A 23,243-nucleotide genomic window follows, 5' to 3' on the forward strand; every position below is an offset into this window, starting at 1 on the left:
GTAGCTACATGCGGAAGTTCCTGTCAAAAGGAAATGGTCGTCACTAGTTCCCAAAGCCACACACCTCGCCTATTTCTACCATTTCTCTTCTTTAACATTATGCCTTACCTTCAAGTAAGACAAAATAAATCATAACTTTTTTATTTTTATTCATTATTACGATATAACGTCTTTGTGGCAACTAGTGGAAACCAAATAAAAGCCCCGATATTTATTTTTACATTTAAAACAAATACAGCCTATGTTACAGTACTAACAGACACGTCTTAATACTAAACATATTGCTTTGTCTGGAAAATTTTGTGACAGGAAAGTGATTCCCGTCAGTCTCTCTCCGATCCATTGGTGCCACAATAGGATTTTATTAAGAAATCATAACAATAACATTGTCCCTATTTGGACGTTTTAATTAAACTTAGTTATTGTGAATTATTAAAATGACAATATCAGGTTGGCAGTAAAAACAATATTACTCGTGAATAAAAACAACCAATTTAGGGGACACGGAAGTAAAATAATTGAGGATACATGAAGATATTACGTTTGTAGTCTTTTTGTGGCTGTCCTTAATTCTTTGACGCATATGGTAAATCACAAGCGCACTACATTTCCCATCAAAGGGTAGGGCAGATTGACCAAGAGACGTATACTGCTACCGACCAGCTGTATAGCTACATTTCTGAAGGTAATTATTCGTTTATGATCTTTTAGATCCATAATTTACTAATTATCCTTCACTCTTCCACAGCCCTGAAATATGTCGATATTTCTAGAGATGGTGATGTCATGACAGAACATTTTCCTTTCACTCTCTGCCTCCCTCAAAAATACCTGCCATCAATTACCATAATCATAGCCTAGCTACAGGCTCACAAGAAGAATACTTACTTGTTGTCTAGCAATCGAAAACCCTACTCTCTAGGGTTTTTAGCGGTTAGCTTCAACACAGCTGGCCATGTGAACTACAATTCTAAACCGACGCTGTGTTACAAAAATCAATAATACTCGCTTGTGAAACTGTTTTTAGAAACATATGGCCTCTGTCTTCCATATTAGCGAGAAATAATCTCTTTTTTTTAAACGACACACTTACTATAACTAGTGTGCCTCCAGTTGACAAACTACATTTCATCCCCAGTTAAGTTTACAGGAAACATACACAGGTGTTCGACGCAAGCTAGATAGCTAATTAGAACAGGTCTTCCGTAAACAAACACTGAGACATGGCTGTGTGGGAACACTAACCCTAAAAAGGTGTGTAGTAATTTAGCTTTAGTTTTTGTTTTTATTATTTCTAGCTGAGATGAAAGATAAGTTCATTATTTCCAAAACCAAACCGCAAACAACGCGTTTTAACGTTTAGAACAAGCTTCGGGACTGGTAACAAATCCTCCTGGCCAGAATATACTATCATCAATAGACGCAGTCTATGATTGGGCTATCTGTTGTCAGAATTGCTTGCAATATATATATATATATATTTTACCATGTTTGTCATGTGTGCAAATCTAACAATAATGTCAGAAGCAAAAGTAGCAGGGGAAAATATATCCCAATATATTAGACCTCTGATTATTTAATGAATTGATAAGACAAGGTCTAAGGGAATTCCATAGCGACTGCGTTCGAGATAACTAATAGTCCAATGACTGTACCTGGTAGCAGCATGTGTCCAAAGCTACATACATAATCTATAGATGGTTATGATTGTTTTTAGATGTACCCCGATAAGATTAGCATTCCTGCAGCATTATTTTTTAGACATTTTAATTTGATCTCTGAGAAATTAAGCTAAATGTTTACTAATTTTATATATACATACTGTATTCTCAACATACAGTTGCTCATCCTATATAACTACTGCTGGGCATACCTTTTCCTACTTATACAGTGCATTTGGAAAGTATTCAGAACCCTTGACTTTTTCCATGTTTTGTTAAGTTACTGCCTTATTCTAAAATATAAAAAATCCTCAGCAATCTACACACTACCACATAATGACAATTGAAAACAGATTTTTAGAAATGTTTGTACTTATGGAAAAACCAAGCCATGAGCTTGAAGAAATTGTCCGTATAGCTCCGAGACAGGATTGTGTCGAGGCACAGATCTGAGGAAGGGTACCAAAACATTTCTGCAGCGTTGAAGGACCCCAAGAACACAGTAGCCGCCATAATTTTTTAAATGGAAGAAGTTTGGAACCACGAAGACTCTTCCTAGAGCTGGCTGCCCGGCCACACTGGGCAATCGGGGGAGAAGGGCCTTGGTCAGGGAGGTGACCAAGAACACGATGATCACTCTGACAGAGCTCCAGAGTTCCTCTGTGGATATGGGAGAACCGTCCTGAAGGACAACCATCTCTGCAGTACTCCACCAATTAGGCCTTTATGGTAGAGTGGGCAGACGGAAACCACTCCTCAGTAAAAGGCACATGACAGCCTGCTTGGAGTTTGCCAAAAGGCACCTAAAGACTCTCAGACCATGAGATACAAGATTCTCTTGTCTGATGAAACCAAGAGTGAACTCTTTGGCCTGAATGCCAAGAGTCACATCTGGAGGAAACCAGGCACCATCCCTACGGTGAAGCATGGTGGTGGCAGCATCATGCTGTGGAGATGCTTTTCAGTGGCAGGGACTGGGAGACTAGTCAGGATCGAGGCAAAGATGAACGGAGCAAAGTACAGCGAGATCCTTGATGAAAACCTGCTCCTTCCACCTCACCTTCCAATAGGACAACGACCTTAAGCACACAGCCAAGACAACACAGGAGTGACTTCGGGACAAGTCTCTGAATGTCCTTGAGTGGCCCAGCCAGAGCCTGGTCTTGAACCCTATCGAACATCTCTGGAGAGACTTAAAAATAGCTGTGCAGCGATGCTCCCTATCCAACCTGACAAAGTTTGAGAGGATCTGCAGAGAAGAATGGGAGAAACTCCTCAAATACAGGTGTGCCAAGCTTGTAACATCATACCCAAGAAGACTCAAGGCTGTAATTGCTGCCAAAGGTGCTTCAATAAAGTACTAAGTAAAGGGTCTGAATACTTATGTTAATGTGATATTTCAGTTTTTTTTTAATTAGACACCTATTGCACTGCTGAAGCTTGAAACATAAGCATTTCGCTGCACCTGCTTTAACGTCTGCTAATCTGTGTAATGCGACAAATGAACTTTGATTTGATAGCCATTAGGCTATGCCAAGAAGTCTCAACTTTCTGATAACATTCCTGGTGTTGTAAAAGCACGCCTCTATGTTTAACTACCTCATGGATCCAAAGGATGTTTCCACTGATGTCACTGTAGCACCATCCCACTTCTGAGACTAATGTAGCAAATTCTGGAGGACTCAAACCTGCAGCCTTATGTCTGAAACCGCTTGATGATGTTGCTGTTGTTGTACAAAGGACGCTGCCGCAATGGTTGTATAAACAATAGAGATATGATATATCCTTCTGTGGTATAAACCATGTGCAGTAAATTTAACTAACTCTGTTCCAGATGATGAGGGGTAAACCAGATGAGGATGACTACTGGAACAGTTCGAAGTTCAAAGCTTTCACATTTGATGATGAAGATGATGACTTTACCAGGGTAAATAACTTGAAAGTCTTAGGGGTGTCCCAAATGGCACCCTATTCCATATATAATGCCCTACAAGGTTTTTATAGTAAACTGAAACTAAAACCCATGAAATACAATAATTCACAAACCGGTTTGAACTTTTAAGGTAGCTGACTTGATTTTTTTTTACATACTAAAGTTAACAATCGACCACAGCGGGGCCAATGTGTACAGCTGTCCCGATGCTCTGTCTAACTCTTAATAATCACTGTGTGCAATACAGTTATGGAACCTCCGAAATTCTACTTTTATATCACCCCAAATAGATTTTACAACTACAAAAGATACATGTACTCTGTGGAAATCTCTGGTAAAACCGCTAACAGTAAGTGTATCTTTTGTATTTGTCAAGTCATTTTTGTATGATAATTAAGTTGTGTTCAGGGTTTCCAATGGCAATCAAAGATCAATTGTTTCTAGATAGTGTTTCACACTTTACCAAATCACCTCAGCTAATCAAAAGGGATGTGGAATTAGTCATGAGAAGGGCTTTCCTAACCTATGACCTGACCCACTGTTAAGGCACCATGAATTGATGAGGAATTGGAAAACTGTATGGTTGAAAGAGATGGGGCAAAAGGAGTGCCTAAAAAGTCTGACTGCACATCTGACTGGCTGACCTACTTCAAATTGAGAAGTGATGTGACTAAACTCAACAAAAATGAGAAACTATATTATGAATCCAAGATCTATGATATAAAGAACTTTGAAGTACTTTAAATGAAATTATGGGCAGAAAGACAAATTCAACTCCCATCTTTCATCGAATAAAATTGTATTTGTCACATGCGCCGAATACTACAGGTGAAATGCTTACTTACAAGCCCCTAACCAACAATGCAGTTGAAAATATACAAATAAAAGTAACAAGTAATTAAAGAGCAGCAGTAAAATAACAATAGCGAGATTATATACAAGGGGTACCGGTACAGAGTCAATGTGCGGGGGCACTGGTTAGTCGAGGTAATATGTACATGTAGGTAGAGTTATTAAAGTGACTATGCATAGATAATAACAGAGAGTAGTAGAGGCGTAAAAGGGGGGATGCAAATAGTCTGGGTAGCCATTTGATTAGATGTTCAGGAGTCTTATGGCTTGGGGGTAGAAGCTGTCTTGGTGTGCTTGGACCATGTTAGTTTGTTGGTGATGTGGACACCAAGGAACTTGAAGCTCTCAACCTGCTCCACTACAGCCCCGTCAATGAGAATTGGGGTGTGCTCGATGCTCCTTTTCCTGTAGTCTACAATCATATCCTTTGTTTTGATCACGTTGAAGGAGAGGTTGTTGTCCTGGCACCACGCAGCCAGGTCTTTAACCTCCTTCCTATAGGCTGTCTTGATGTTGTCGGTGATTAGGCCTACCACTGCTGTGTCATTGGCAAACTTAATGATGGTGTTGAAGTCGTGCCTGGCCGTGCAGTCATGAGTTAACAGGGAGTACAGGAGGGGACTGAGCATGCACCGCTGAGGGGCCCTGTGTTGAGAATCAGCGTGGCGGATGTGTTGTTACCTACCCTTACCTCCTGGGGGCGGCCCGTCAGGAAGTCCAGGATCCAGTCGCAGAGGGAGGTGTTTAGTCCCAGGGTCCTTCGCTTATTGATGAGCTTTGAGGGCACTATGGTGTTGAACACTGAGCTGTAGTCAATGAATAGCATTCTCACATAGGTGTTCCTTTTGTCCAGGTGGGAAAGGGCAGTGTGGAGTGCAATAGAGAGCGCATCATCTGTGGATCTGTTAGGGCGGTATGCAAATTGAAGTGGGCCTATGGTTTCTGGGATAATGGTGAGTCATGACCAGCCTTTCAAAGCACTTCATGGCTACAGACATGAGTGCTATGGGTCGGTAGTCATTTAGGCGGGTTACCTTCGCGTTCTTGGGCACAGGGACTGCTTGAAACATGTTGGTATTACAGACTCGGACAGGGAGAGGTTGAAATTGTCAGTGAAGACACTTTCCAGTTGGTCAGTGCCTGCTCTGAGTACACTTCCTGGTAATCCGTCTGGCCCTGAATGTTGATCTGTTTAAAGGTCTTACGCTCTCTGCAGCCGATGTGAGTGATCACATAGTCGTTCGGAACAGCTGGTGCTCTCATGCATGTTTCAGTGTTATTTGCTTCAAAGTGAGCATAGAAGTAGTTTAGCTCATCTGGTAGGCTTGTGTCACTGGGCAGCTCTCGGCTGTGCTTCCCTTTGTAGTCTGTAATAGTTTGCAAGCCCTGCCACATCCGATGAGTGTCAGAGCCGGTGTAGAACGATTCGATCTTAGTCCTGTATTGATGCTTTGCCTGTTTGATGGTTTGAAGGGCATAGCGGTATTTCTTATGAGCTTCTGGGTTAGACTCCCACTCCTTGAAAACGGGAGCTCCGCCTTGATCTCAGTGTGGATGTTGCCTGTAATCCATGGCTTCTGGTTGGGGTATGTACGTATGGTCACTGTGGGGACAACATCATTGATGCACTTGTTGATGAAGCCAATGACTGATGTGGTGTACTCTTTAATGCCATCGGAATAACCCCTGAACATATTTCAGTCTGTGATAGCAAAACAGTCCTGTAGCTTAGCATCTGCTTCATCTGACCACTTTTATATTGACCGAGTCACTGGTGCATTCTACTTACATTTTTTTGCTTGTAAGCAGGAATCAGGAGGATAGAATTATGGTCAGATTTGCCAAATGGAGGGCAAGGGAGAGCTTTGCACACATCTCTGTGTGGAGTAAAGGTGTTCTAGACTCCCCCCCCCCCCTCTGGTTGCACATTTAACATGCTTATAGAAATGTGGTAAAACGGATTAAAGCATTAAAGTCCCCGGCCACTAGGAGTGGCGCCTCTGGGTGAGCGTTTTCCTGTTTGCTTATGGCGGAATACAGCTCATTGAGTGCGGTCTTAGTGCCAGCCTCAGTCTGTGGTGTTTTGTAGACAGCTACGAAGAATATAGATGAGAACTTTCTAGGTAGATGGTGTGGTCCACAGCTTATCATGAGATACTCTACCTCAAGCGAGCAAAACATAGAGACTTCCTTAGACATCGTGCACCAGCTGTTGTTTGCAAATATAGATAGTCCACCACCCCTTGTCTTACCAGATGCCGCTGTTCTATCCTGCCGGTACAGTGTATAACCAGTGTATGTTGATGTTCAGCCACGACTCCGTGAAGCATGGGATATTACTGTTTTTAATGTCCCGTTGGTAGTTTAATCTTCCTCGTAGGTCATCGATTTTATTTTCCAATGATTGCAAGTTAGCTAGTAGATCGGAAGGCAGTGGGGGTTTATTCGATCGCCTACATATTCTCAGAAGGCAGCCCAGCATCCGCCCTATTTATCTCCATCTTTTTTTCACACGAATGACGGGGATTTGGGCCTGTTCCCGAGAAAGCAGTATGTCCTTCATGTCGGACTCATTAAAGGAAAATAAATCTTCTACCAGTTCGTGCTGAGTAATCGCTGTTCTGATGTCCAGAAGTTACAAACAACGCCAAAAAAAAAAAAACAGTTGGTTAGGAGCGTCTTCTCGGGCACCATGCTATATCATCACAAAACCATTTGATGTTACCAATTATTTTAATGATTACTTCATTGGCAAAGTGGGCAAACTTAGGCAGGAAATGCCAACAATGAACAGTGAGCCATCGTACTCTGCATGAAAAAAACAAATAATGAAAGAAAAGCATTGTCATAAGTTTGAATTTTGTCAAGTTAGGAGAGGTGAAAAAATAATTGTTATAGATCAATAATGACAAACCTCCAAGTATTGACAACTTAGATGGAAAGCTACTGAGGATGGTAGCTGACTATAACCACTCCTATCTGTCATATCTTTAATCTGAGCCTAGAGGAAAGTATTTGTCCTCAGGCCTGGAGGGAAGCCAAAGTCATTCCGCAACCCAAGATTAGCAAAGCAGCCTTTACTAGTTCTAACAGCAGACCTATCAGACCTATCAGCTCTTAGCAAACTGTTGGAAGAAATGTATTGACCAAATACAATGCTATTTCTCTGTAAACAAATGAATAACAGACTTTCAGTATGCTTCTAGAGAAGGGCACTCAGAGCTATCTATCAAATAGAACTCTGAGGGTTTTCTTTAATGGAAGCTTCTCTGATGTAAAGTGTGGTGTGCCGCAGGGCAGTTTTACATTTTTACCATGACTTGCCACTGGCATTAAACAAAGCATGTGTGTCCATGTATGCTGATGATTAAACCATATAGACATCAGCTAATGTAGTCACTGAAACCCTAACAAAGATTTGCAGTCAGTTTTGGAAGGGGTGACCTGTAATAAACTGATTCTGAACATCTCTAAATCGAAAAGCATTGTATTTGGTACAAGTTCTAGACCTCAGCTGAATCTGGTAATGAATGGTGTGGCTGTAGAACAAGTTGAGGAGACTAAATTACTTGGTGTTACCTTAGATTGTAAACTGTCATGGTCAAAACATATAGATTCAATGGTTGAAAAGATGGGGCTATATTAATACTATGCATGTCAGTCTCTCTTGGCGAATAGTTGAGAAAAGACTGACTGCGTCACTAGCTTTTATTATAAACATTGTGTTGACATTCCAAATGGTTTGCATAGTCAACTTACACACAGCACTGACACACACACACTTACCTCAACAGACATGCCACCAGGGGTCTTTTCACAGTCCCCAGGTCCAGGAAAAATGTATGGAAACGTACAGTATTACACAGAGACATGATTGCGATGGAACTCCCTTCCATGTTATATAGCGCAAGTGAACAGCAAATCAGGTTTTACAAAATCGAATAAAGCAACACCTCACGGCACAAGGCCTCTCCCCCATGTGACCTACTCCACCATGTGACATTTGTACTGACATGTATGTGTAACTCTCTCACACACACACTACATGTTAATGTTTCTAAATGTATGTCAATTGTGAAGTCTTTTGTCAGTAATGCCTTTTAGGTTTTGTGTCGGACCCCAGTAAGACTAGCTTTCTCCATTGGCATCGGCTAATGGGGATCCTAATAAATCAAAACCATTAACTTATGCATTACTGGCCCCCAGTTGCAAGAACTGACATCCCTAAAAACCAAACTATATAACCCAAATGGCTCCTTGCCTCCCACGCACGCTTTAATACTATAATAAAATATATAAATAATATAACTACATAAAAAAACAGGTTTGAAAACTAACTGAATTGCATATTGTTTGTGTGGAAAAACTCATAGAAATAAAAATATAGAAATAAAACACAAAACCATATAAACCTTGATGCACTACTTTTTACCAGGGCCCATAGGGGTGGTACTATGTAGGGCAGTGTTGCCCATCTCCGGTCCTCGAGTATCTCCAACAGTACATATTTATTTTAGTGGCCCCAGGCCGACAACAAAAATATGGGCTGTTGGGAGTACTCGAGGGCCTGATTTGGGAAACACTGATGTAGGGAAGGGCTCTCCAAACCTGTTTCTGGAGAGCTAACCTGTAGGATTTCGCTCCAACCCTAGTTGTAACTAACCTGATTCAGCTGATCAACCAGCTAATTATTAGAATCGGGTGCACTAGATTAGGGTTGGAGTGAACCTACAAGAACTTAGCTCTCCAGGAACAGGGTTGGAGGGCCCGATGTAGGGAATACGATGCCATTTGGGACGCAATACTTTTATGCCAGGCGGTTGGCCAATCCTCTTCCTGTTAAACTACTGAGTATGCAGGCTTTTGCTCCAGCACACTTGATTATATTAATATTAATCAGCTGCACATCAAACCGGTGTGTTTGAGCAGGGCTTGAGCAGAAGCTTCCATACCCTAAATATCTTCAAGAGGAGGGTTGGCCACCTCTTATGTATGTTACATTTGGATACTTTTAACTAGCTTACCCTATCACACAAGGGTAGGACACCAAAGAAAGACAATGGTGGAAACGTTTAGCAAATGTCAACATGGCCAGCGGCTGGGTATGTGGCATCTGAAGTTTGGAAACATACTTGCTCACATTGGACTGTCAAGGTACAGAAATGTAGCGTGAACATAAACATGTTTTTTTCCATTTCGAATGTATTTAAGCTAAAGGAATCCAAGCGGGCTGTGAACAGTATCCGCAGCCTGGTAGAGGAAGAGGATGAAGAAGATGATGTGGAGAAGGTCAGCTGGAGTGGAGAGCCTGTTGGAAGTAAGTGAACTGTCCATCATATGATGCAAAAAGCATCATCATCTGTTTTTCTCTGTACTGAAAGTGCACTATAATGAAAACTTGACTACTGAGTGACATACATTTTGGGGGATTGTATTAACCGTAGACTAATGAACAAAATATTAAAAGCTTTTTAAGTGAACTATTCTTTTAAAAAGGTGCAGTCTGTATGTTCTCTTTCCTGTAAAAAAAAAAAAAAAGTTGTGTGCTGACAATGAATGGGTCTTTGCAAGTGCCAAGATGAGAAGATGATGTTGGTGCAGTCATTGGTGTAAACCGAACAATGAAAAGTGCTACAATAGAAATATACATTGAGTGTATACAAAACATTATGAACACCTGCTCTTTCCATTATATAGACTGACCTGGTGAATCCAGGTGAAAGCTATGATCCATTATTAATGCACTTCAATCAGTGGCAATGAAGGGGAGGAGACACGTTAAATAAGGATGTTTAAGCCTTGAGACAATTGAGACATGGATTGTGTATGCAACTCAATGTTTTGAAGGCGTTCTTAATGTTTTGAACGTAATGTATTTTCCTAAATGAAGCCACAGACACTATGTGTGTTTATAATTTAGGTTGATTATTTATCATTTGGATCGTTGCCACAAGGGAAACAGAAAACGTATGGACTGTGCCTTTTTAAGTTTTGTGATAAGTTCACTTAGGACCAGTACGTTTGCTAGTAACTTGAATGGTTCTGGGCCTAAATGTTGTAAGTTGTGGCCCTAAATGTTGGTGTTCCCTCAGGCATCTCGTGGTCGGTCAAGGAGACAGAATCCAGCATTCGCTCCACAGGAGAGGTGCGGGACCAGAGCTTCCCCAAAATCCACACTGCCCCTTCGTTGCCCAAGAATAGTTCTGGCTACTCCTTAAGCTCCTTATTCAAAGGTACAACTCAGTCCACCTCTTGACAGGTTTTTAAGGCCATTTTCGTTGGGTGTATTTAGATTGGAAGTTTTGTGTTGTGGGCCGATTTGGGTATAACCGATCTTGTGACCTTTGCATTCGACCCAATCAAAATGGGTTCGCTTCATTCTGTCAAACAAATTTGCCCTCGGTACAGTTTTGAAGAAACACCAATGAGCTCTAGCTATACACTAACCAATGTCCGTAGTTTTTCACATTCTCAATGCGAATACTAATGTCAACACAAGTATTTCCTTATCAATTAACACACACTCTCTCATTTTTTTAGGAAAGGCCAAAACTGGGAGCTTCCAGTCCTTCTCTGAGTGTGGGTAACATTTTAGTTAGAGATGTTACTCCATTTTTGCCATATGTGTGTGAAAATTGCTATTTTGAAAAGTGCGGTTCTCAACTTCTCTACTATTTTATAGCTTTTGGTGATCCATCCATCCGAAATTATGCCCCGGAGCTTCGGAAACCGAAATCTGAATACAAGGTAAGATATGTTTTATGTTACACATAATCAGTATATTTCAGAGCACTCTGAAAAGTTATTAACATCACTAATAGTTTATTTACTGGACTGTCGTTGGTCTGTTCATGATGACGTCATCTTGTTGTGGCAGGACTACGTCAGTGACTGGACCCCTGAGGAGACTGTGAAGAGGATGCAGCAGGGAAAGGTAGGATCAATGGTGTAAAATCAACATTTTATTTGTCTTCAAACTGACTGTAAATTGCAAGCTGACTGTTGTTATGCCTACTGTTAGTCACTTTGGATAAAAGTGTCTGCTAAATGGCATACCGTTTATTAGGTGTTATTATCATCTGTTTTCTAATGCTCCAGCAAATACTCTGCTTTATGTATTTTACAATTCAATGGACTGTGATGTAATATTAATATTGTATTATTCTAACTCTGTCCATGATTGTATTTTCTCATAGGTCTACTCTTTGGAGAAGTTCCGCTCCTTACAGGACAAACTGCTGCTATTGGACGAGGCTGTGAATGCACATGATGGAAACGTCATCACTGCGGTACAATTTGATTTGACTCTAGTTGAAGGAAAACCATTTTTATCACAATGAACAAAAATATAAACGCAACATGCAACAATTTCAAAGATTTTACCGACTTACAGTTCATTTAAGGAAATCAGTCAATAGAAATACATTCATTAAGCCCTAATCTATGGATGTCACATGACTGGGAACACAGATATGCATCTGTTGGTCACAGATACTTTAAAAAAAAAAGTTATGGGTGTTGATCAGAAAACCAGTCCGTATCTGGAGTGACCACCTTTTGCCTCATGCAGCGCGACACATCTCCTTTGCATAGAGTTGATCAGGCTGTTGATTGTGGACTGTGAAATGTTGTCCCACTCCTCTTCAATGGCTGTGTGAAGTTGCTGGATATTGGCGGGAACTGGAACACACTGTTGTACACGTCGATCCAGAGCATCCCAAACATGCTCAATGGGTGACATGTCTGGTGAGTATGTAGGCCATGGAAGAACTGGGACATTTTCAGCTTCAAGGAATTGTGTACAAATCCTTTCGACATGGGGCAGTGCATTATCATGCTGAAACATGAGGTGATGGCGGCAGATGAATTGCACGACAATGGGCCTCAGGATCTTTTCACGTTATCTCCGTGCATTCAAATTGCCATTGATAAAATGCAATTGGGTTTGTTGTCCGTATGCCTGCCCATACCATAACCCCACCACCACCATGGGGCACTCTGATCACAACGTTGACATCAGCAAACTGCTCTCCCACGGACAGTTGTGAGGCCAGTTGGACGTACTGCCATATTCTCTAAAATGATGTTGGAAATGGCTTATGGTAGAGGAATGAATATTCAATTCTCTGGCAACAGTTCTGATTGACATTCCTGCAGTCAGCATGCCAATTGCAAGCCCCCTCAACTTGAGACATATGTGGCATTGTGTTGTGTGATAAAACTGCACATTTTAGAGTAGCCTTTTATTGTACCCAGCACAAGGTGCACCTGTGTAATGATCATGCTGTTTAATCAGCTTCTCGATATGCCACACCTGTCAGGTGGATTGATTATTTTGGCAAAAGAGAAATGTTCACTATCAGGGATGTAAATAAATTGGTGCACCACATTTTAGAGAAATAAGCTTTTTGTGCGCGTGGAACATTTCTGGGATCTTTTATTTCAGCTCATGAAACATGGGACCAACACTTTACATGTTGCGCTTATATTTTTGTTCAGTATACTTATACTGTTATGTAACCTCTCATTGCAGGTTTTAATATATTTAAAGAAGTCATTAAGTAAAGGTAAGGTTTTTAATCCGTTTTTTTTTTTGTCCATTAGATTGAAGTTTTTTTTTTAACCTTTATTCTATTCTGGTTGAGTTACCAGGAATTTACACCAGTGCAAATGTTGCACCTTTTATTTTTCTATTTTCTTCGTCTTCTACATTTAGTTCTACCCTTTTCATTTATTATTCCCAGGTGTTGAAAATGTATGTATGCATGCTGACAAAAGCATCTGCTAAATGGCATATATTATTCCTTTAGAACAATAACAGTTGCAAACTTTGGATGTTGCAAAAGTTAAGTGCACATGGCAAATATTCTGCAAATAATGACAGTTCACTGTGTTTCTGTGCAGAGATTCTCTTCCGGGAGTTGATAACAAGAGAAATAGCTCTCAGGCATTATATCCACTACCTGAAGGAAATAGGAGAACAGAAGCTTTTGGTGGAGCTTTTCAAGTGAGTAACAATTCACTAAAATACAGTGCATTCGGGAAGTCTTCAGACCCCTTGACTTTTTCCACATTTTGTTACGTTACAGCCTTATTCTAAAATGAATTCATTAATTTTTTCTCATCAATCTACACACAATACCCCACAATGAGAAAGTAATAATAATATACATTTTTGCAAATGTATTAAAAGCAAAAACAGATATATTGAGACAGGATTGTGTCGAGGCACAGATCTGGGGAAGAGTACCAAAAAATGTCTCCAACATTGAAGGTCCCCAAGAATACAGTGGCCACCGTCATTCTTAAATGGAAGAAGTTTGGAACCACCAAGACTCTTCCTAGAGCTGGCCACCCGGCCATAGTGAGCAATTGGGGGAGAAGGGCCTTGGTCAGGGAGGTGACCAAGAACCTGATGGTCAGTCTGACAGAGCTCTAGAGTCCTTTCTGGTAGAGTGGTCAGACGGAAGCCACTCCTCAGTAAAAGGCACATGACAGCCCGCTTGGTGTTTGCCAAAAGGCACCTAAAGACTTTCAGACCATGAGAAACAAGATTCTCTAGTCTGATGAAACCAAGATTGATCTCTTTGGCCTGAATGCCAAGCGTCACATCTAGAGGAAACCTGACACCATCCCTACGGTGAAGCATGGGGGTGGCAGCATCATGCTGTGGGGATGTATTTCAGCGGCAGGGACTGGGAGACTAGTCAGGATCAAGGCAAAGATGAACGTAGCAAAGTATAGAGAGATCCTTGATGAAAACCTCCTCCAGAGCGCCCCAAACTGTGGTAAAGGCCAAGACAACGCAGGAGTGGCTTCGGGACAAGTCTCTGAATGTCCTTGAGTGGCCCATTCAAAGCCCGGATTGGAACCCGATCGAACATCTTTGGAGAGAACTGAAAATAGCTGTGCAGTGACGCTCCTCATCCAACCTGACGGAGCTTGGGAGGATCTACAGAGAAAAATGGGAGAAACTCCCCAAATACAGTTGTGCCAAGTTTGTAGCGTCATACCCACGACTCAAGGCTGTAATCGCTGCCAAAGGTGCTTTAACAAAGTACTAAGTAAAGGGTCTGAATAGTTATGTAAATGTGTTATTGAAAATATATAAATTATATATACATTTGCAAACATTTCTAAAAACCAAAATGCAGTTTTTGCTTTGTTATTATGGGGTATTGTGTGTAGATTCATGAGTGGAAAAAAATCTATTTGAATCAATTTTAGAATAAGGCTGTAATGGTAACAAAATGTGGAAAAAGTCAATGGGTGTGAATACTTTCCGAATGCACTGTATCCTTTAAGCCATAAGATTGTATCAATGGAGTTGTCATGTAATCTTGTTGGACTGGTTTTCACCGCTCCTGTTCAAGTGTAGCATCTGAGTTGTGTTTATAAGGCACCAAAGGAAATAAAACAGACTGAAACAGGGAGGGACTGTCAGGATTTGTCCATTTTAAGAATTATTTTGTAAAAGATTTTAAATGTTTTCCATGGCGTACCCAAATGATGGTACTGTCTGGTCAACTTGCTACTTGTATGCAGGCATCCTGATCAGTCCTCTTTTCTCTCGTGTCATCAAGGTCCATGGACAGAACAGAAGACATGGCGGTATGTACTTCCTATGAACTGCCAAGCCATTCTGGGGGGGACAGTTACATCAAAAGTCTAATTCAGTTACATTTCAGTCCATCCTAAAATGTGTCAAACAAGTGCAGGGGCAGCACTTTTGAGTTGAAATAACCTAATGTAGCAGGTGTAAAATAAATGCATGAGCAGGGTCTCCACATCTGGTTTTCAGGGGAAAAGGAAGCTCGGTTGAAGATACTGTATCCCTGAAAACTGTCTGTGACACCGCTGACGGTGGAGTTGAAATGAACATTACAGATTGTGCCTTTAATGCTCTGCACTCATTGGTTGTTGATGGTTTTAAATATCAATGCACCTTCCTCTGTTTCCATGTCCATATTCAGCTCATGCAGTACAGAGATCACCTCAATGTCAGAGACGAGAACAAGAGGAGGGACTTTCTGAAGAACTGCCTCAGGTAAAGATCCACTCCACATTACCTCACGTCTCAGGGTCGTGTTCATTAGGCACAAAACGGAAGAAATCGTACAGACACAGGAAGGCACCACATGAACGCGTCCAAAAAGAAGTGCTGATTTCCGTTTTCTGTTGCAAAATGTTTTCCGTTGCGTACCCTAAGGAACAGAACCAAGGTAAAGAATCCTAAGTTTTCTCTCGTGAACAGCATCTTTTTATTTTCCCATTTTCCTGCCACATTTTGATATTGTTGACTGAGGTGTTTTTAAATCCTACAAGGTCGTACAAACCTTTTCCTGAAGTAAGGTCATTTAACACATTTGAATGTTACCTACTCCCGGAGTCAGAGATACTACACAGCACTATTAGCTTTGGAGAACAGCGTTACTAACTAGCACCATGGACTTTGTTGCAGTTTCCCCTTCTCACCAGACGATGCCACTCACGTTCAAGACCACTACACACTCCTGGAAAGGCAGATTATCATCGAGGTGAGAAACCGCTGCTATTTTTGAAACATTGGCTGAATCCAATGGCTGAATCTCGCTCATGGTACAGTAGTAACATTTTATTTTGCGCTTTAAATAAAATCTTGTTTGAAATCTGTTAAAAAGCATGGCGCACTAACATGGTCTCCATAAGGTTTCGATGTGTAATTTGGGAGAACAGTTTTGCCAAAGATACCTACGCTATGACATATTTTGTCATAAGCTCGATCATTGCATAATATGTCAAATCCTATGTCATGTTTGACATGTTCATGTAGGCTTTAAAACCAAACATTCCAAACCTTCCCTTCTCTGGTTCTTCAGGCTGACCCTATGTCATATCAAGCCATAAGTCATGCTTATGACAGCCTTAAGTAGGTTGTAAAACCATAAAATTCCATCCCCCGTTCAGGCGAACGACAAACAGGTGGAGAGTAGCGGCCAGGCGGACATCTTTAAGAAATACCCGCGGAAAGCCTCCATCCTCAACATGCCCATCATCACTACTCTCTACTACTCCTGCTTCTACCATTATGGGGAGTCTGATGTGAGTTCTGGAACTGAAGTGGCCCTCAAACCTGGTCCTGGAGAACCACAGGGTGCCCAGGCTTTTGTTCCAGTACGAGCAAGTGCTCCAGATTTGGCATGATGATAAGTTGATCAGGTGAAGGTGGTGTTAGTCCTGTTAAGGCTGGACTGGAGCCAGAGCCGGCACACCCTGTAGCTCTCAGGTTTGATGACCACTGTGCTACGGAGAGTTTTTTTTCTAACTGTAATTCACTATTGCAACCACAAGATGGAGACAGAGATTGTCAGTTACCTGGCTGTTGTAGGGAACCTAGTGTTAATCAGTGTGATGTAAAAATGCATTAATCTGTGCATTAATCTATCAATCTTTTATATTATAAATACTGCCATTATATCCAAACATTTAATAATTTGTCTTGTTGTTAATTGAAATAACATTATGGTTGGAGTTGATTACGGTCTGTTTGTGCGTGTTTGCCTGTATGTGTGTGTATCTGTATCTGTAACTGTGTGCACAACATCAACTAACTAGCCCAGTCTCTCCCACAGGGCACGTTCAGCAGTCCAGCCAACATACGGAAGACCTTCAGGGTAAGAGAGAGAAGCTTGGACTACACATGAGTATTTGTTTGTCCATTTTGTTATTGAATTAACTGGGCCTTGTCTTTATTACTAGGTAAATGTGTCTGGCTTGAGTCACTGTTGTGAATCTTTTCGTTCAACAATATTCTGGCTCCGTTTGCAATGAGACCATATGTATATTTTCGTTATTCATGCCAATCCATCTGTCCAACTATTTTAAAAGCTTGAGTTGAAGTTGTCAGAAAGACATCGATTTGCCTTCAACCCTATTTCCCAACAGAGTTAAGGAAAAATGTGTGTTTCCAGGTTAAACAACATTCAATGATTGTAATAACTCCCAAGTTTTGTCATCATCCAGATTTCAGATAAACAGTTTCTCCTCACATGTCTGGGTGCGAGGGCGAAGCTGAAAGCCTGGTTCGATGTGGATGCTCTGTTCACCACCAAGAACTGGCTGGGCTACACCAAGAAGAGGTCTCCCATTGGCTTTCATAGAATAGTGGACATCCTTCAGAAAAACAACGCACCAGTACAGGTAGGTAGGACAACTCCAGCTGCATTTCCCCAGTCTGAACACCAGGTGGTACTGTGTTTTTAAAATCACCTGAGTGCTGGTCTCTCTATTCCCATTGTTTTCAGGATTCTGCAGATGTATTGGGTGTGGCACATTACATGCAATGCAGTTGAATTGGACAATTCAAAATTCCATAAGCATAATAGCTCAAATTAAACCATAAAATGGCACTAAATAGAATTTTATTTCATAGTTAGATGCTGTGTGTTTTCATTTTTAGGGATTACACTGACTTGTTATGCCACATCATGCAGATGTTGCCACATTTATTTTAGTCGCTCATCCCTCTCTTTCTGTCCCTCTTCTCCTTTCTACTCCTAGGTGTTGCAGGATTACGTCAACCTGGTTGAAGACGTGGAGCAGAAGATCAGTTTGGCGCAGAAGTATAAGTGTCACGACGTCATCATCAATGTGAGACATCTGACAGACACACATGTTATAGCTCAATGTAGGAGTCACCCCTAACCACAGATCTTGGATTAGATTATGCAATCCCAAATCCTAACCTTAACCCTTAGAGGCATAGAAAAATGGTCTGACCCTGGATCAGTGGTTAGAGGTAACTTCTACCAACTTCCATGTTTTAAAGCACTATAATGAGTATTGATTATCTATTTAATTTTTATTTCAACCATTTTTTTAACCAGGCAAGTCAAATTCTTATGTAGAACTACATCTTATGTCTCTAGCACTACTGTTACAGTATTTTTACATAACTTACATTGGTAACAGTACTGCAGTTTAATACTATGCCTACAATGCCTAGTGCGCAAGAACTCGAACAATTGTGGCAAATGATATCATTGACAGTACAGATAACATTTAATCTCTTATCCTGGCATCACATGCGATTTATCATTATGTGGCATGACGATTGATTGGCGGTTCTTTTGCCCAATCAGACGTACAGGGACCTGAAGGACCGGCAGCAGTTGATTGTGTACCGGGGGAAGGTGGAGAAAGGCTCATCCGAGTACAGGAAGATCGAGGAAATCCTCAGCAACTCGGTAAGGCGAAGTTTCCCCTAGGTACAGATCTAGGATCTGCTTCCCCTCCTCCAATCTTAACCTTAACCACTAGTGTGGGAAATGCACCCTACACTGTAAGATAGTGTCACCACAAGTCGGCTTCAGTGTGTGTAGGCTTTTGCTCCAGCCCATCACTAACACACTTGAGTTTACAAATAGGTTACTCAAAAAAACTCAATCGGTGGTATAAGTATCCGAGTTGAAAGAAAAAGCCATACACCCTTTAGGTCTCCAGGGGTCAATGACCAATGAGTTAACCTGTACACTGGAGGACAGACGTGTGCCGGCTTTTGTTCCAGCCCTGCACTAACACCCCCGATTCGGCTAATTAAAGTCTTGATTAGCAGTTCGTATCAGGTGGTATAGGGCGAAGCTGGAAAGTACAGCCTTTACGTATAGTGACCCTCCCAGGTCCAGAAGTGAATAACACTTACAGGCGTTTTTACGAAACAAATACAACACAATTTGGCCCTAAGGAGACAGAAAATCAACAATTAAAGTTGCTTTGATTGTAAAGCGCGAGGACATTAAGCAAAATGACGCCTTTCAACACCCAACAGTACAAGACTCCTTTGTATCAAAGGGTTTCTTGAGAACAATATTGTGCAGTAGATTGCCTAAGTATGTGCAACAGACTGCGTTTCCCATGTGAACTGGGTCATTTTCATTGTGGCGCACAACGGAAACGTTTTTTAAACGTTTTGCAATACAAAAATGTCCAGGTAGCCCCTCCCTGTTTCAGTCTGTTTTTCTTCAATTTGGTGCCTAATGAAAACAAACCTGTCTGAAAGTGTCACGTTTCCTCTAGCAAGACGGGAAGTCTTGCTTGTGTAAGGAAGTGGTGAGGATCAGATAAGGTGAACATTTAGTCTCTCGCCTGTTCCTCTTGTAATGATAAATATGACAATCATAAGAGGATGGCTCATAATAAGATATTGTGATGATGTCTCTACTTCAACTGAAGTGGCTGGTCATTGTCAGTTTTAAGTGGAAGGCTAAAATTGACAGCCCTATTTCCTTATGGGGCATTCACTGTTGTGTTAACACAATCTGTTTTCTCAGTCTGGTTGTGTTTTTATGGAAAGACAGTAGTTCCTCTTCAACCTTGGTTCCTTTCTGTGTTGATACTCATGACCAGACAATGTATTTAACCTTCAAAAACACTTCCACTTCTCTTTTGTACATCTCAACAGAACTACACGTGTGCATTGTAAAATCAGAGTTACGTAATCAGATTAGTCAAGTTGAAGGGACATTTTCACACACCCATATTCTCCAGCCTATTCTAAACTGCATTATAGTCAAGACCAAACTTCAGACAGGCAGCCCAATTCTGATCTGTTTCCACTAATTGGTTTTTTGACCAATCATATCAGATCTTTTCACATCAGCTATTTTGCAGAGATGTATGTATTACGTAGTAATAAAGTAACTATATTCAAAGTGTTTTCATTTCTAAATGATAAAACCGATATGTATGAAATTACCTTCAAATGAAAGGTGACATTCTGTCGCCTCATATAAAAATGTTGATCTCAAATCCAAAATGTTGGAGTATAGAGCCAAAAAGTTTAAGCTTCACTGTCCAAATAAATACGTAGGGGAGTGTATATATTTCAAAAATAAGTTTGAGTCACAGAGTGACTTCCGGCGATGCAATGGAGGACTAGTTTGTCGCTCAGATGCACTCTGTGTGAACTTTTTGCATTCATTTGTCAAATTATCCTCTAAAACTGTGTTAACCCACTTCGAAAAGTGAACTAAACCCTTGGTCTGAACAAACTGGTCTGAGCGTGGCAGGCAAACTTCGAAGACAAAAGAAGTTCGAGTCACGGTATTTAGTCCCAGCTCTAGTCCAGAACAATTCATCCAAGGGTAATCACCTTTGAGGAAATCACATTTTTAGTTCTCCATTAAATAATTAGATCTGCCTCTGGATTTATTCAATCAGAATCTGTGGAACAATTAGATAGTTGTTTTATATCAAATCATAATTCAACATGGTTAAAGTCAGAGTTGAATCATCACTAACAGGACTTTGGCTCTTTTCTTGCAGCAACTCCGATGGAAAAACTGACATCCATTTCTAGAAGACTATGACAACACTGCTTCAAATGGACATTTGTTTCAGATGAGACATGATGTGTGGGACAAATTATTTTAAAGTAACGGCTGCTGGAGCGAAGATGCAGTTGACGGTTTGACTGCAAGACAAAGTTCACCTTCCATACTATGTTAGCTCTGGTCCATGGCATTAGTTTGCATTCCTCCACTAACCGTTAGTAGAGGAACACACACTAATGCCCTGGAACAGAGCAAACTTTAAGTGTGACAGCAGAGGAGAGAGCAAGTGGCCATACGAATGAATGAGCCAAAACCTTCAATTTTCATGACTTTTTTTGTTGTTGGTTTGCAGTCTTGTGTAATGCTTGCTCGACGTGCGTATCCATCTTTTCACCAACCCTGTTAGCTGTGCTCTTTACACAAGCCGAAGCAGAAGGTGCAACAGCGGTAGTAAAAGTCTGAACAACAGTATATAGACATGTATTCCTCTGACCCCCCTGATCTAATTTATGTTTTTATAAACATGAAAATAAAACTTTAATAAGAACGGCTGAAACACGTTCTTGACTTGCAACTGTGGTGGTACCTACAATTTAGAGCTCATTTACCTTTTTGGTGTACCATTTTTTTTTAATTAATTTTTTATCTAATTTGTTATTTTTCTTCAAAATTAGATATTTCAACAGATGGTTACCAAATTATTTACAAAATGGTGAGTTGCAGTCAGATTGTTGCAGTCAACATCAAATTCATCATCTCCAGCTCGACTGCTACAGTATGTCAACATATGTGAAAATGACAAGTTTCTAATATTGTAGTAAAAAAGCTAGAAGATAAGGGACAGTTGGAAATGTACTGGGGTGGGGGGGTTGTCCCCCCAAAAAATTGAGAGAGGGTAGTGTTTATTTTTTTACTGCTTTACTTTTCAGCCTTTTGCGGGTTTTACTATATCATTTATTCCATCCTAGCCGCATTTCCTCAGCTGCTTGCATGTGCACCCCTATATCAAGGTGTTTTGGTACTTCCCTTATGCACTACGCTTTGCCGCGCGCTAACATGCTGACCAGACCAGTGCGCGAGCGTTGCAAAATAAAATTAGAAACGCATGTTATTCAATTATTGCACTCACACTGCTCGCGCGCCAACGAGCGTCTGCGTTGCCAAAGGCTAAATAGTCATTCCTATTTCTGACGCAGATCGTGCTGCAACTCCTGCCTCTCCCATCTCCTCATTGGTTATATCCACGTGGGTGATTGAAAGACGAACTGTTTTGCCGGTCGTCGTGGTACTACTATGAAATTTTAGATGCCGTTCAAAGATGAAAAAGCCTGGAAGGAGGAGAGATGACTAGAAACGATTCGGTTGACCTTTTCATGTGTGGATTAATTGTCGGAGTAGAGGACTTTGTGCATTTCAGGTAAAATAACAACTCAATGTTTATATATATCAGGACAAATTAGCTAGCAACAGCAAGCTAGCTAAATAGGACAAATTAGCTAGCATGTGCAAGCTAGCTAGCTAAATTGTCATACATGTTTAATGCTTTTCGACCTGTCCCCAAATTAATGTAATTGGTTCAGAGTTTGTTTTGATATTTTAACCTGCGTGTCGTGATCGCGTTTGGTGTGGGGGTACAAAATAACCGTATGCACGATGGGGCACGCGCGCAGCCGGTTAGGGTTCCGTGTAACTATACCACAGGTCAATATAGTCTACCTGTCTGTCTATCCTGACCTCTATCCACCATTCATAGCGACAATAGTGATAGGTGGATCATTTGTCCACATCTGCAATAGGCTAACTAGCAATCATACCGCACATAAAATCATTCAAAGCTGCACATATTTTCTATATAAGCGAAGAGGCCAGGTGCATCATTGTGCATGAAAGAACAGTGAAGACATGAAACACACAGCTCAAAAGCTCCCCTATTGATCTTGTTCAGGGACAATACAATTATCCTACCTAGGCCTACAACACCAGCATGCAATCAATAATTAATTGACGACGCGACGGTGATAGGCCTCAACGGGGCTACAGTGGAGCGGGTCGAGAGCTTCCTTGGTGTCCAAATCACTAAGGACTTAAAATGGCCCACTCACGCCCACAGTCATGAAGAAGGCTGTTTCTCAAACTAGACACTAATATACTTGTCCTCTTGCTCAGTTGTGCACCGCGGCCTCCCACTCCTCTTTCTATTCTGGTTAGAGCCAGTTTGCTCTGTACTGTGAAGGGAGTAGTACACAGCGTTGTACAAGATCTTCAGTTTCTTGGTAACTTCTCGCATGGAAAAACATCAATTTCTCAGAACAAGAATAGAGTGACGAATTTCAGAAGAAAGTCATTCGTTTCTGGCCATTTTGAGCTTGTAATCGAACCCACAAATGCTGATGCTCCAGATACTCAACTAGTCTAAAGAAGGCCAGTTTTATTGCTTCTTTAATCAGGACAACAGGTTGCAGCTGTGCTAACATAATTGCAAAAGGG

The 23,243-nt window shown here is 41.1% G+C and overlaps 1 protein-coding gene across 3 annotated transcripts; it reads left to right on the top strand.

Annotated features, from left to right (window-relative positions):
* Window positions 1-528: 528 nt before the first annotated feature.
* vipas39 (VPS33B interacting protein, apical-basolateral polarity regulator, spe-39 homolog) lies at window positions 529-21,330 on the top strand. Of its 3 annotated transcripts, none has more exons than XM_021612231.2 (19): window positions 529-685; window positions 3,496-3,588; window positions 9,658-9,763; window positions 10,539-10,679; window positions 10,987-11,025; window positions 11,129-11,193; window positions 11,324-11,380; window positions 11,643-11,735; window positions 12,980-13,013; window positions 13,351-13,453; window positions 15,030-15,057; window positions 15,420-15,493; window positions 15,908-15,983; window positions 16,393-16,527; window positions 17,058-17,099; window positions 17,449-17,625; window positions 17,986-18,075; window positions 18,567-18,671; window positions 20,749-21,330. In XM_021612231.2, the coding sequence occupies exons 2-19, from the start codon at window positions 3,496-3,498 to the stop codon at window positions 20,767-20,769; spliced, it is 1,479 nt and encodes a 492-aa protein (XP_021467906.2). In that variant the 5' UTR covers window positions 529-685; the 3' UTR covers window positions 20,770-21,330. The 3 variants fall into 3 exon arrangements, with proteins under 3 accessions (XP_021467906.2, XP_021467908.2, XP_036841131.1); XM_021612233.2 differs by lacking the exon at window positions 529-685 and adding an exon at window positions 1,112-1,254; XM_036985236.1 differs by lacking the exon at window positions 529-685 and adding an exon at window positions 1,300-1,424 and having other exon boundaries at window positions 3,491-3,588.
* Window positions 21,331-23,243: the final 1,913 nt, after the last annotated feature.

This window comes from Oncorhynchus mykiss, chromosome 8 (genome assembly GCF_013265735.2).
Source record: "Oncorhynchus mykiss isolate Arlee chromosome 8, USDA_OmykA_1.1, whole genome shotgun sequence".
Lineage (NCBI taxonomy): Eukaryota > Metazoa > Chordata > Actinopteri > Salmoniformes > Salmonidae > Oncorhynchus > Oncorhynchus mykiss.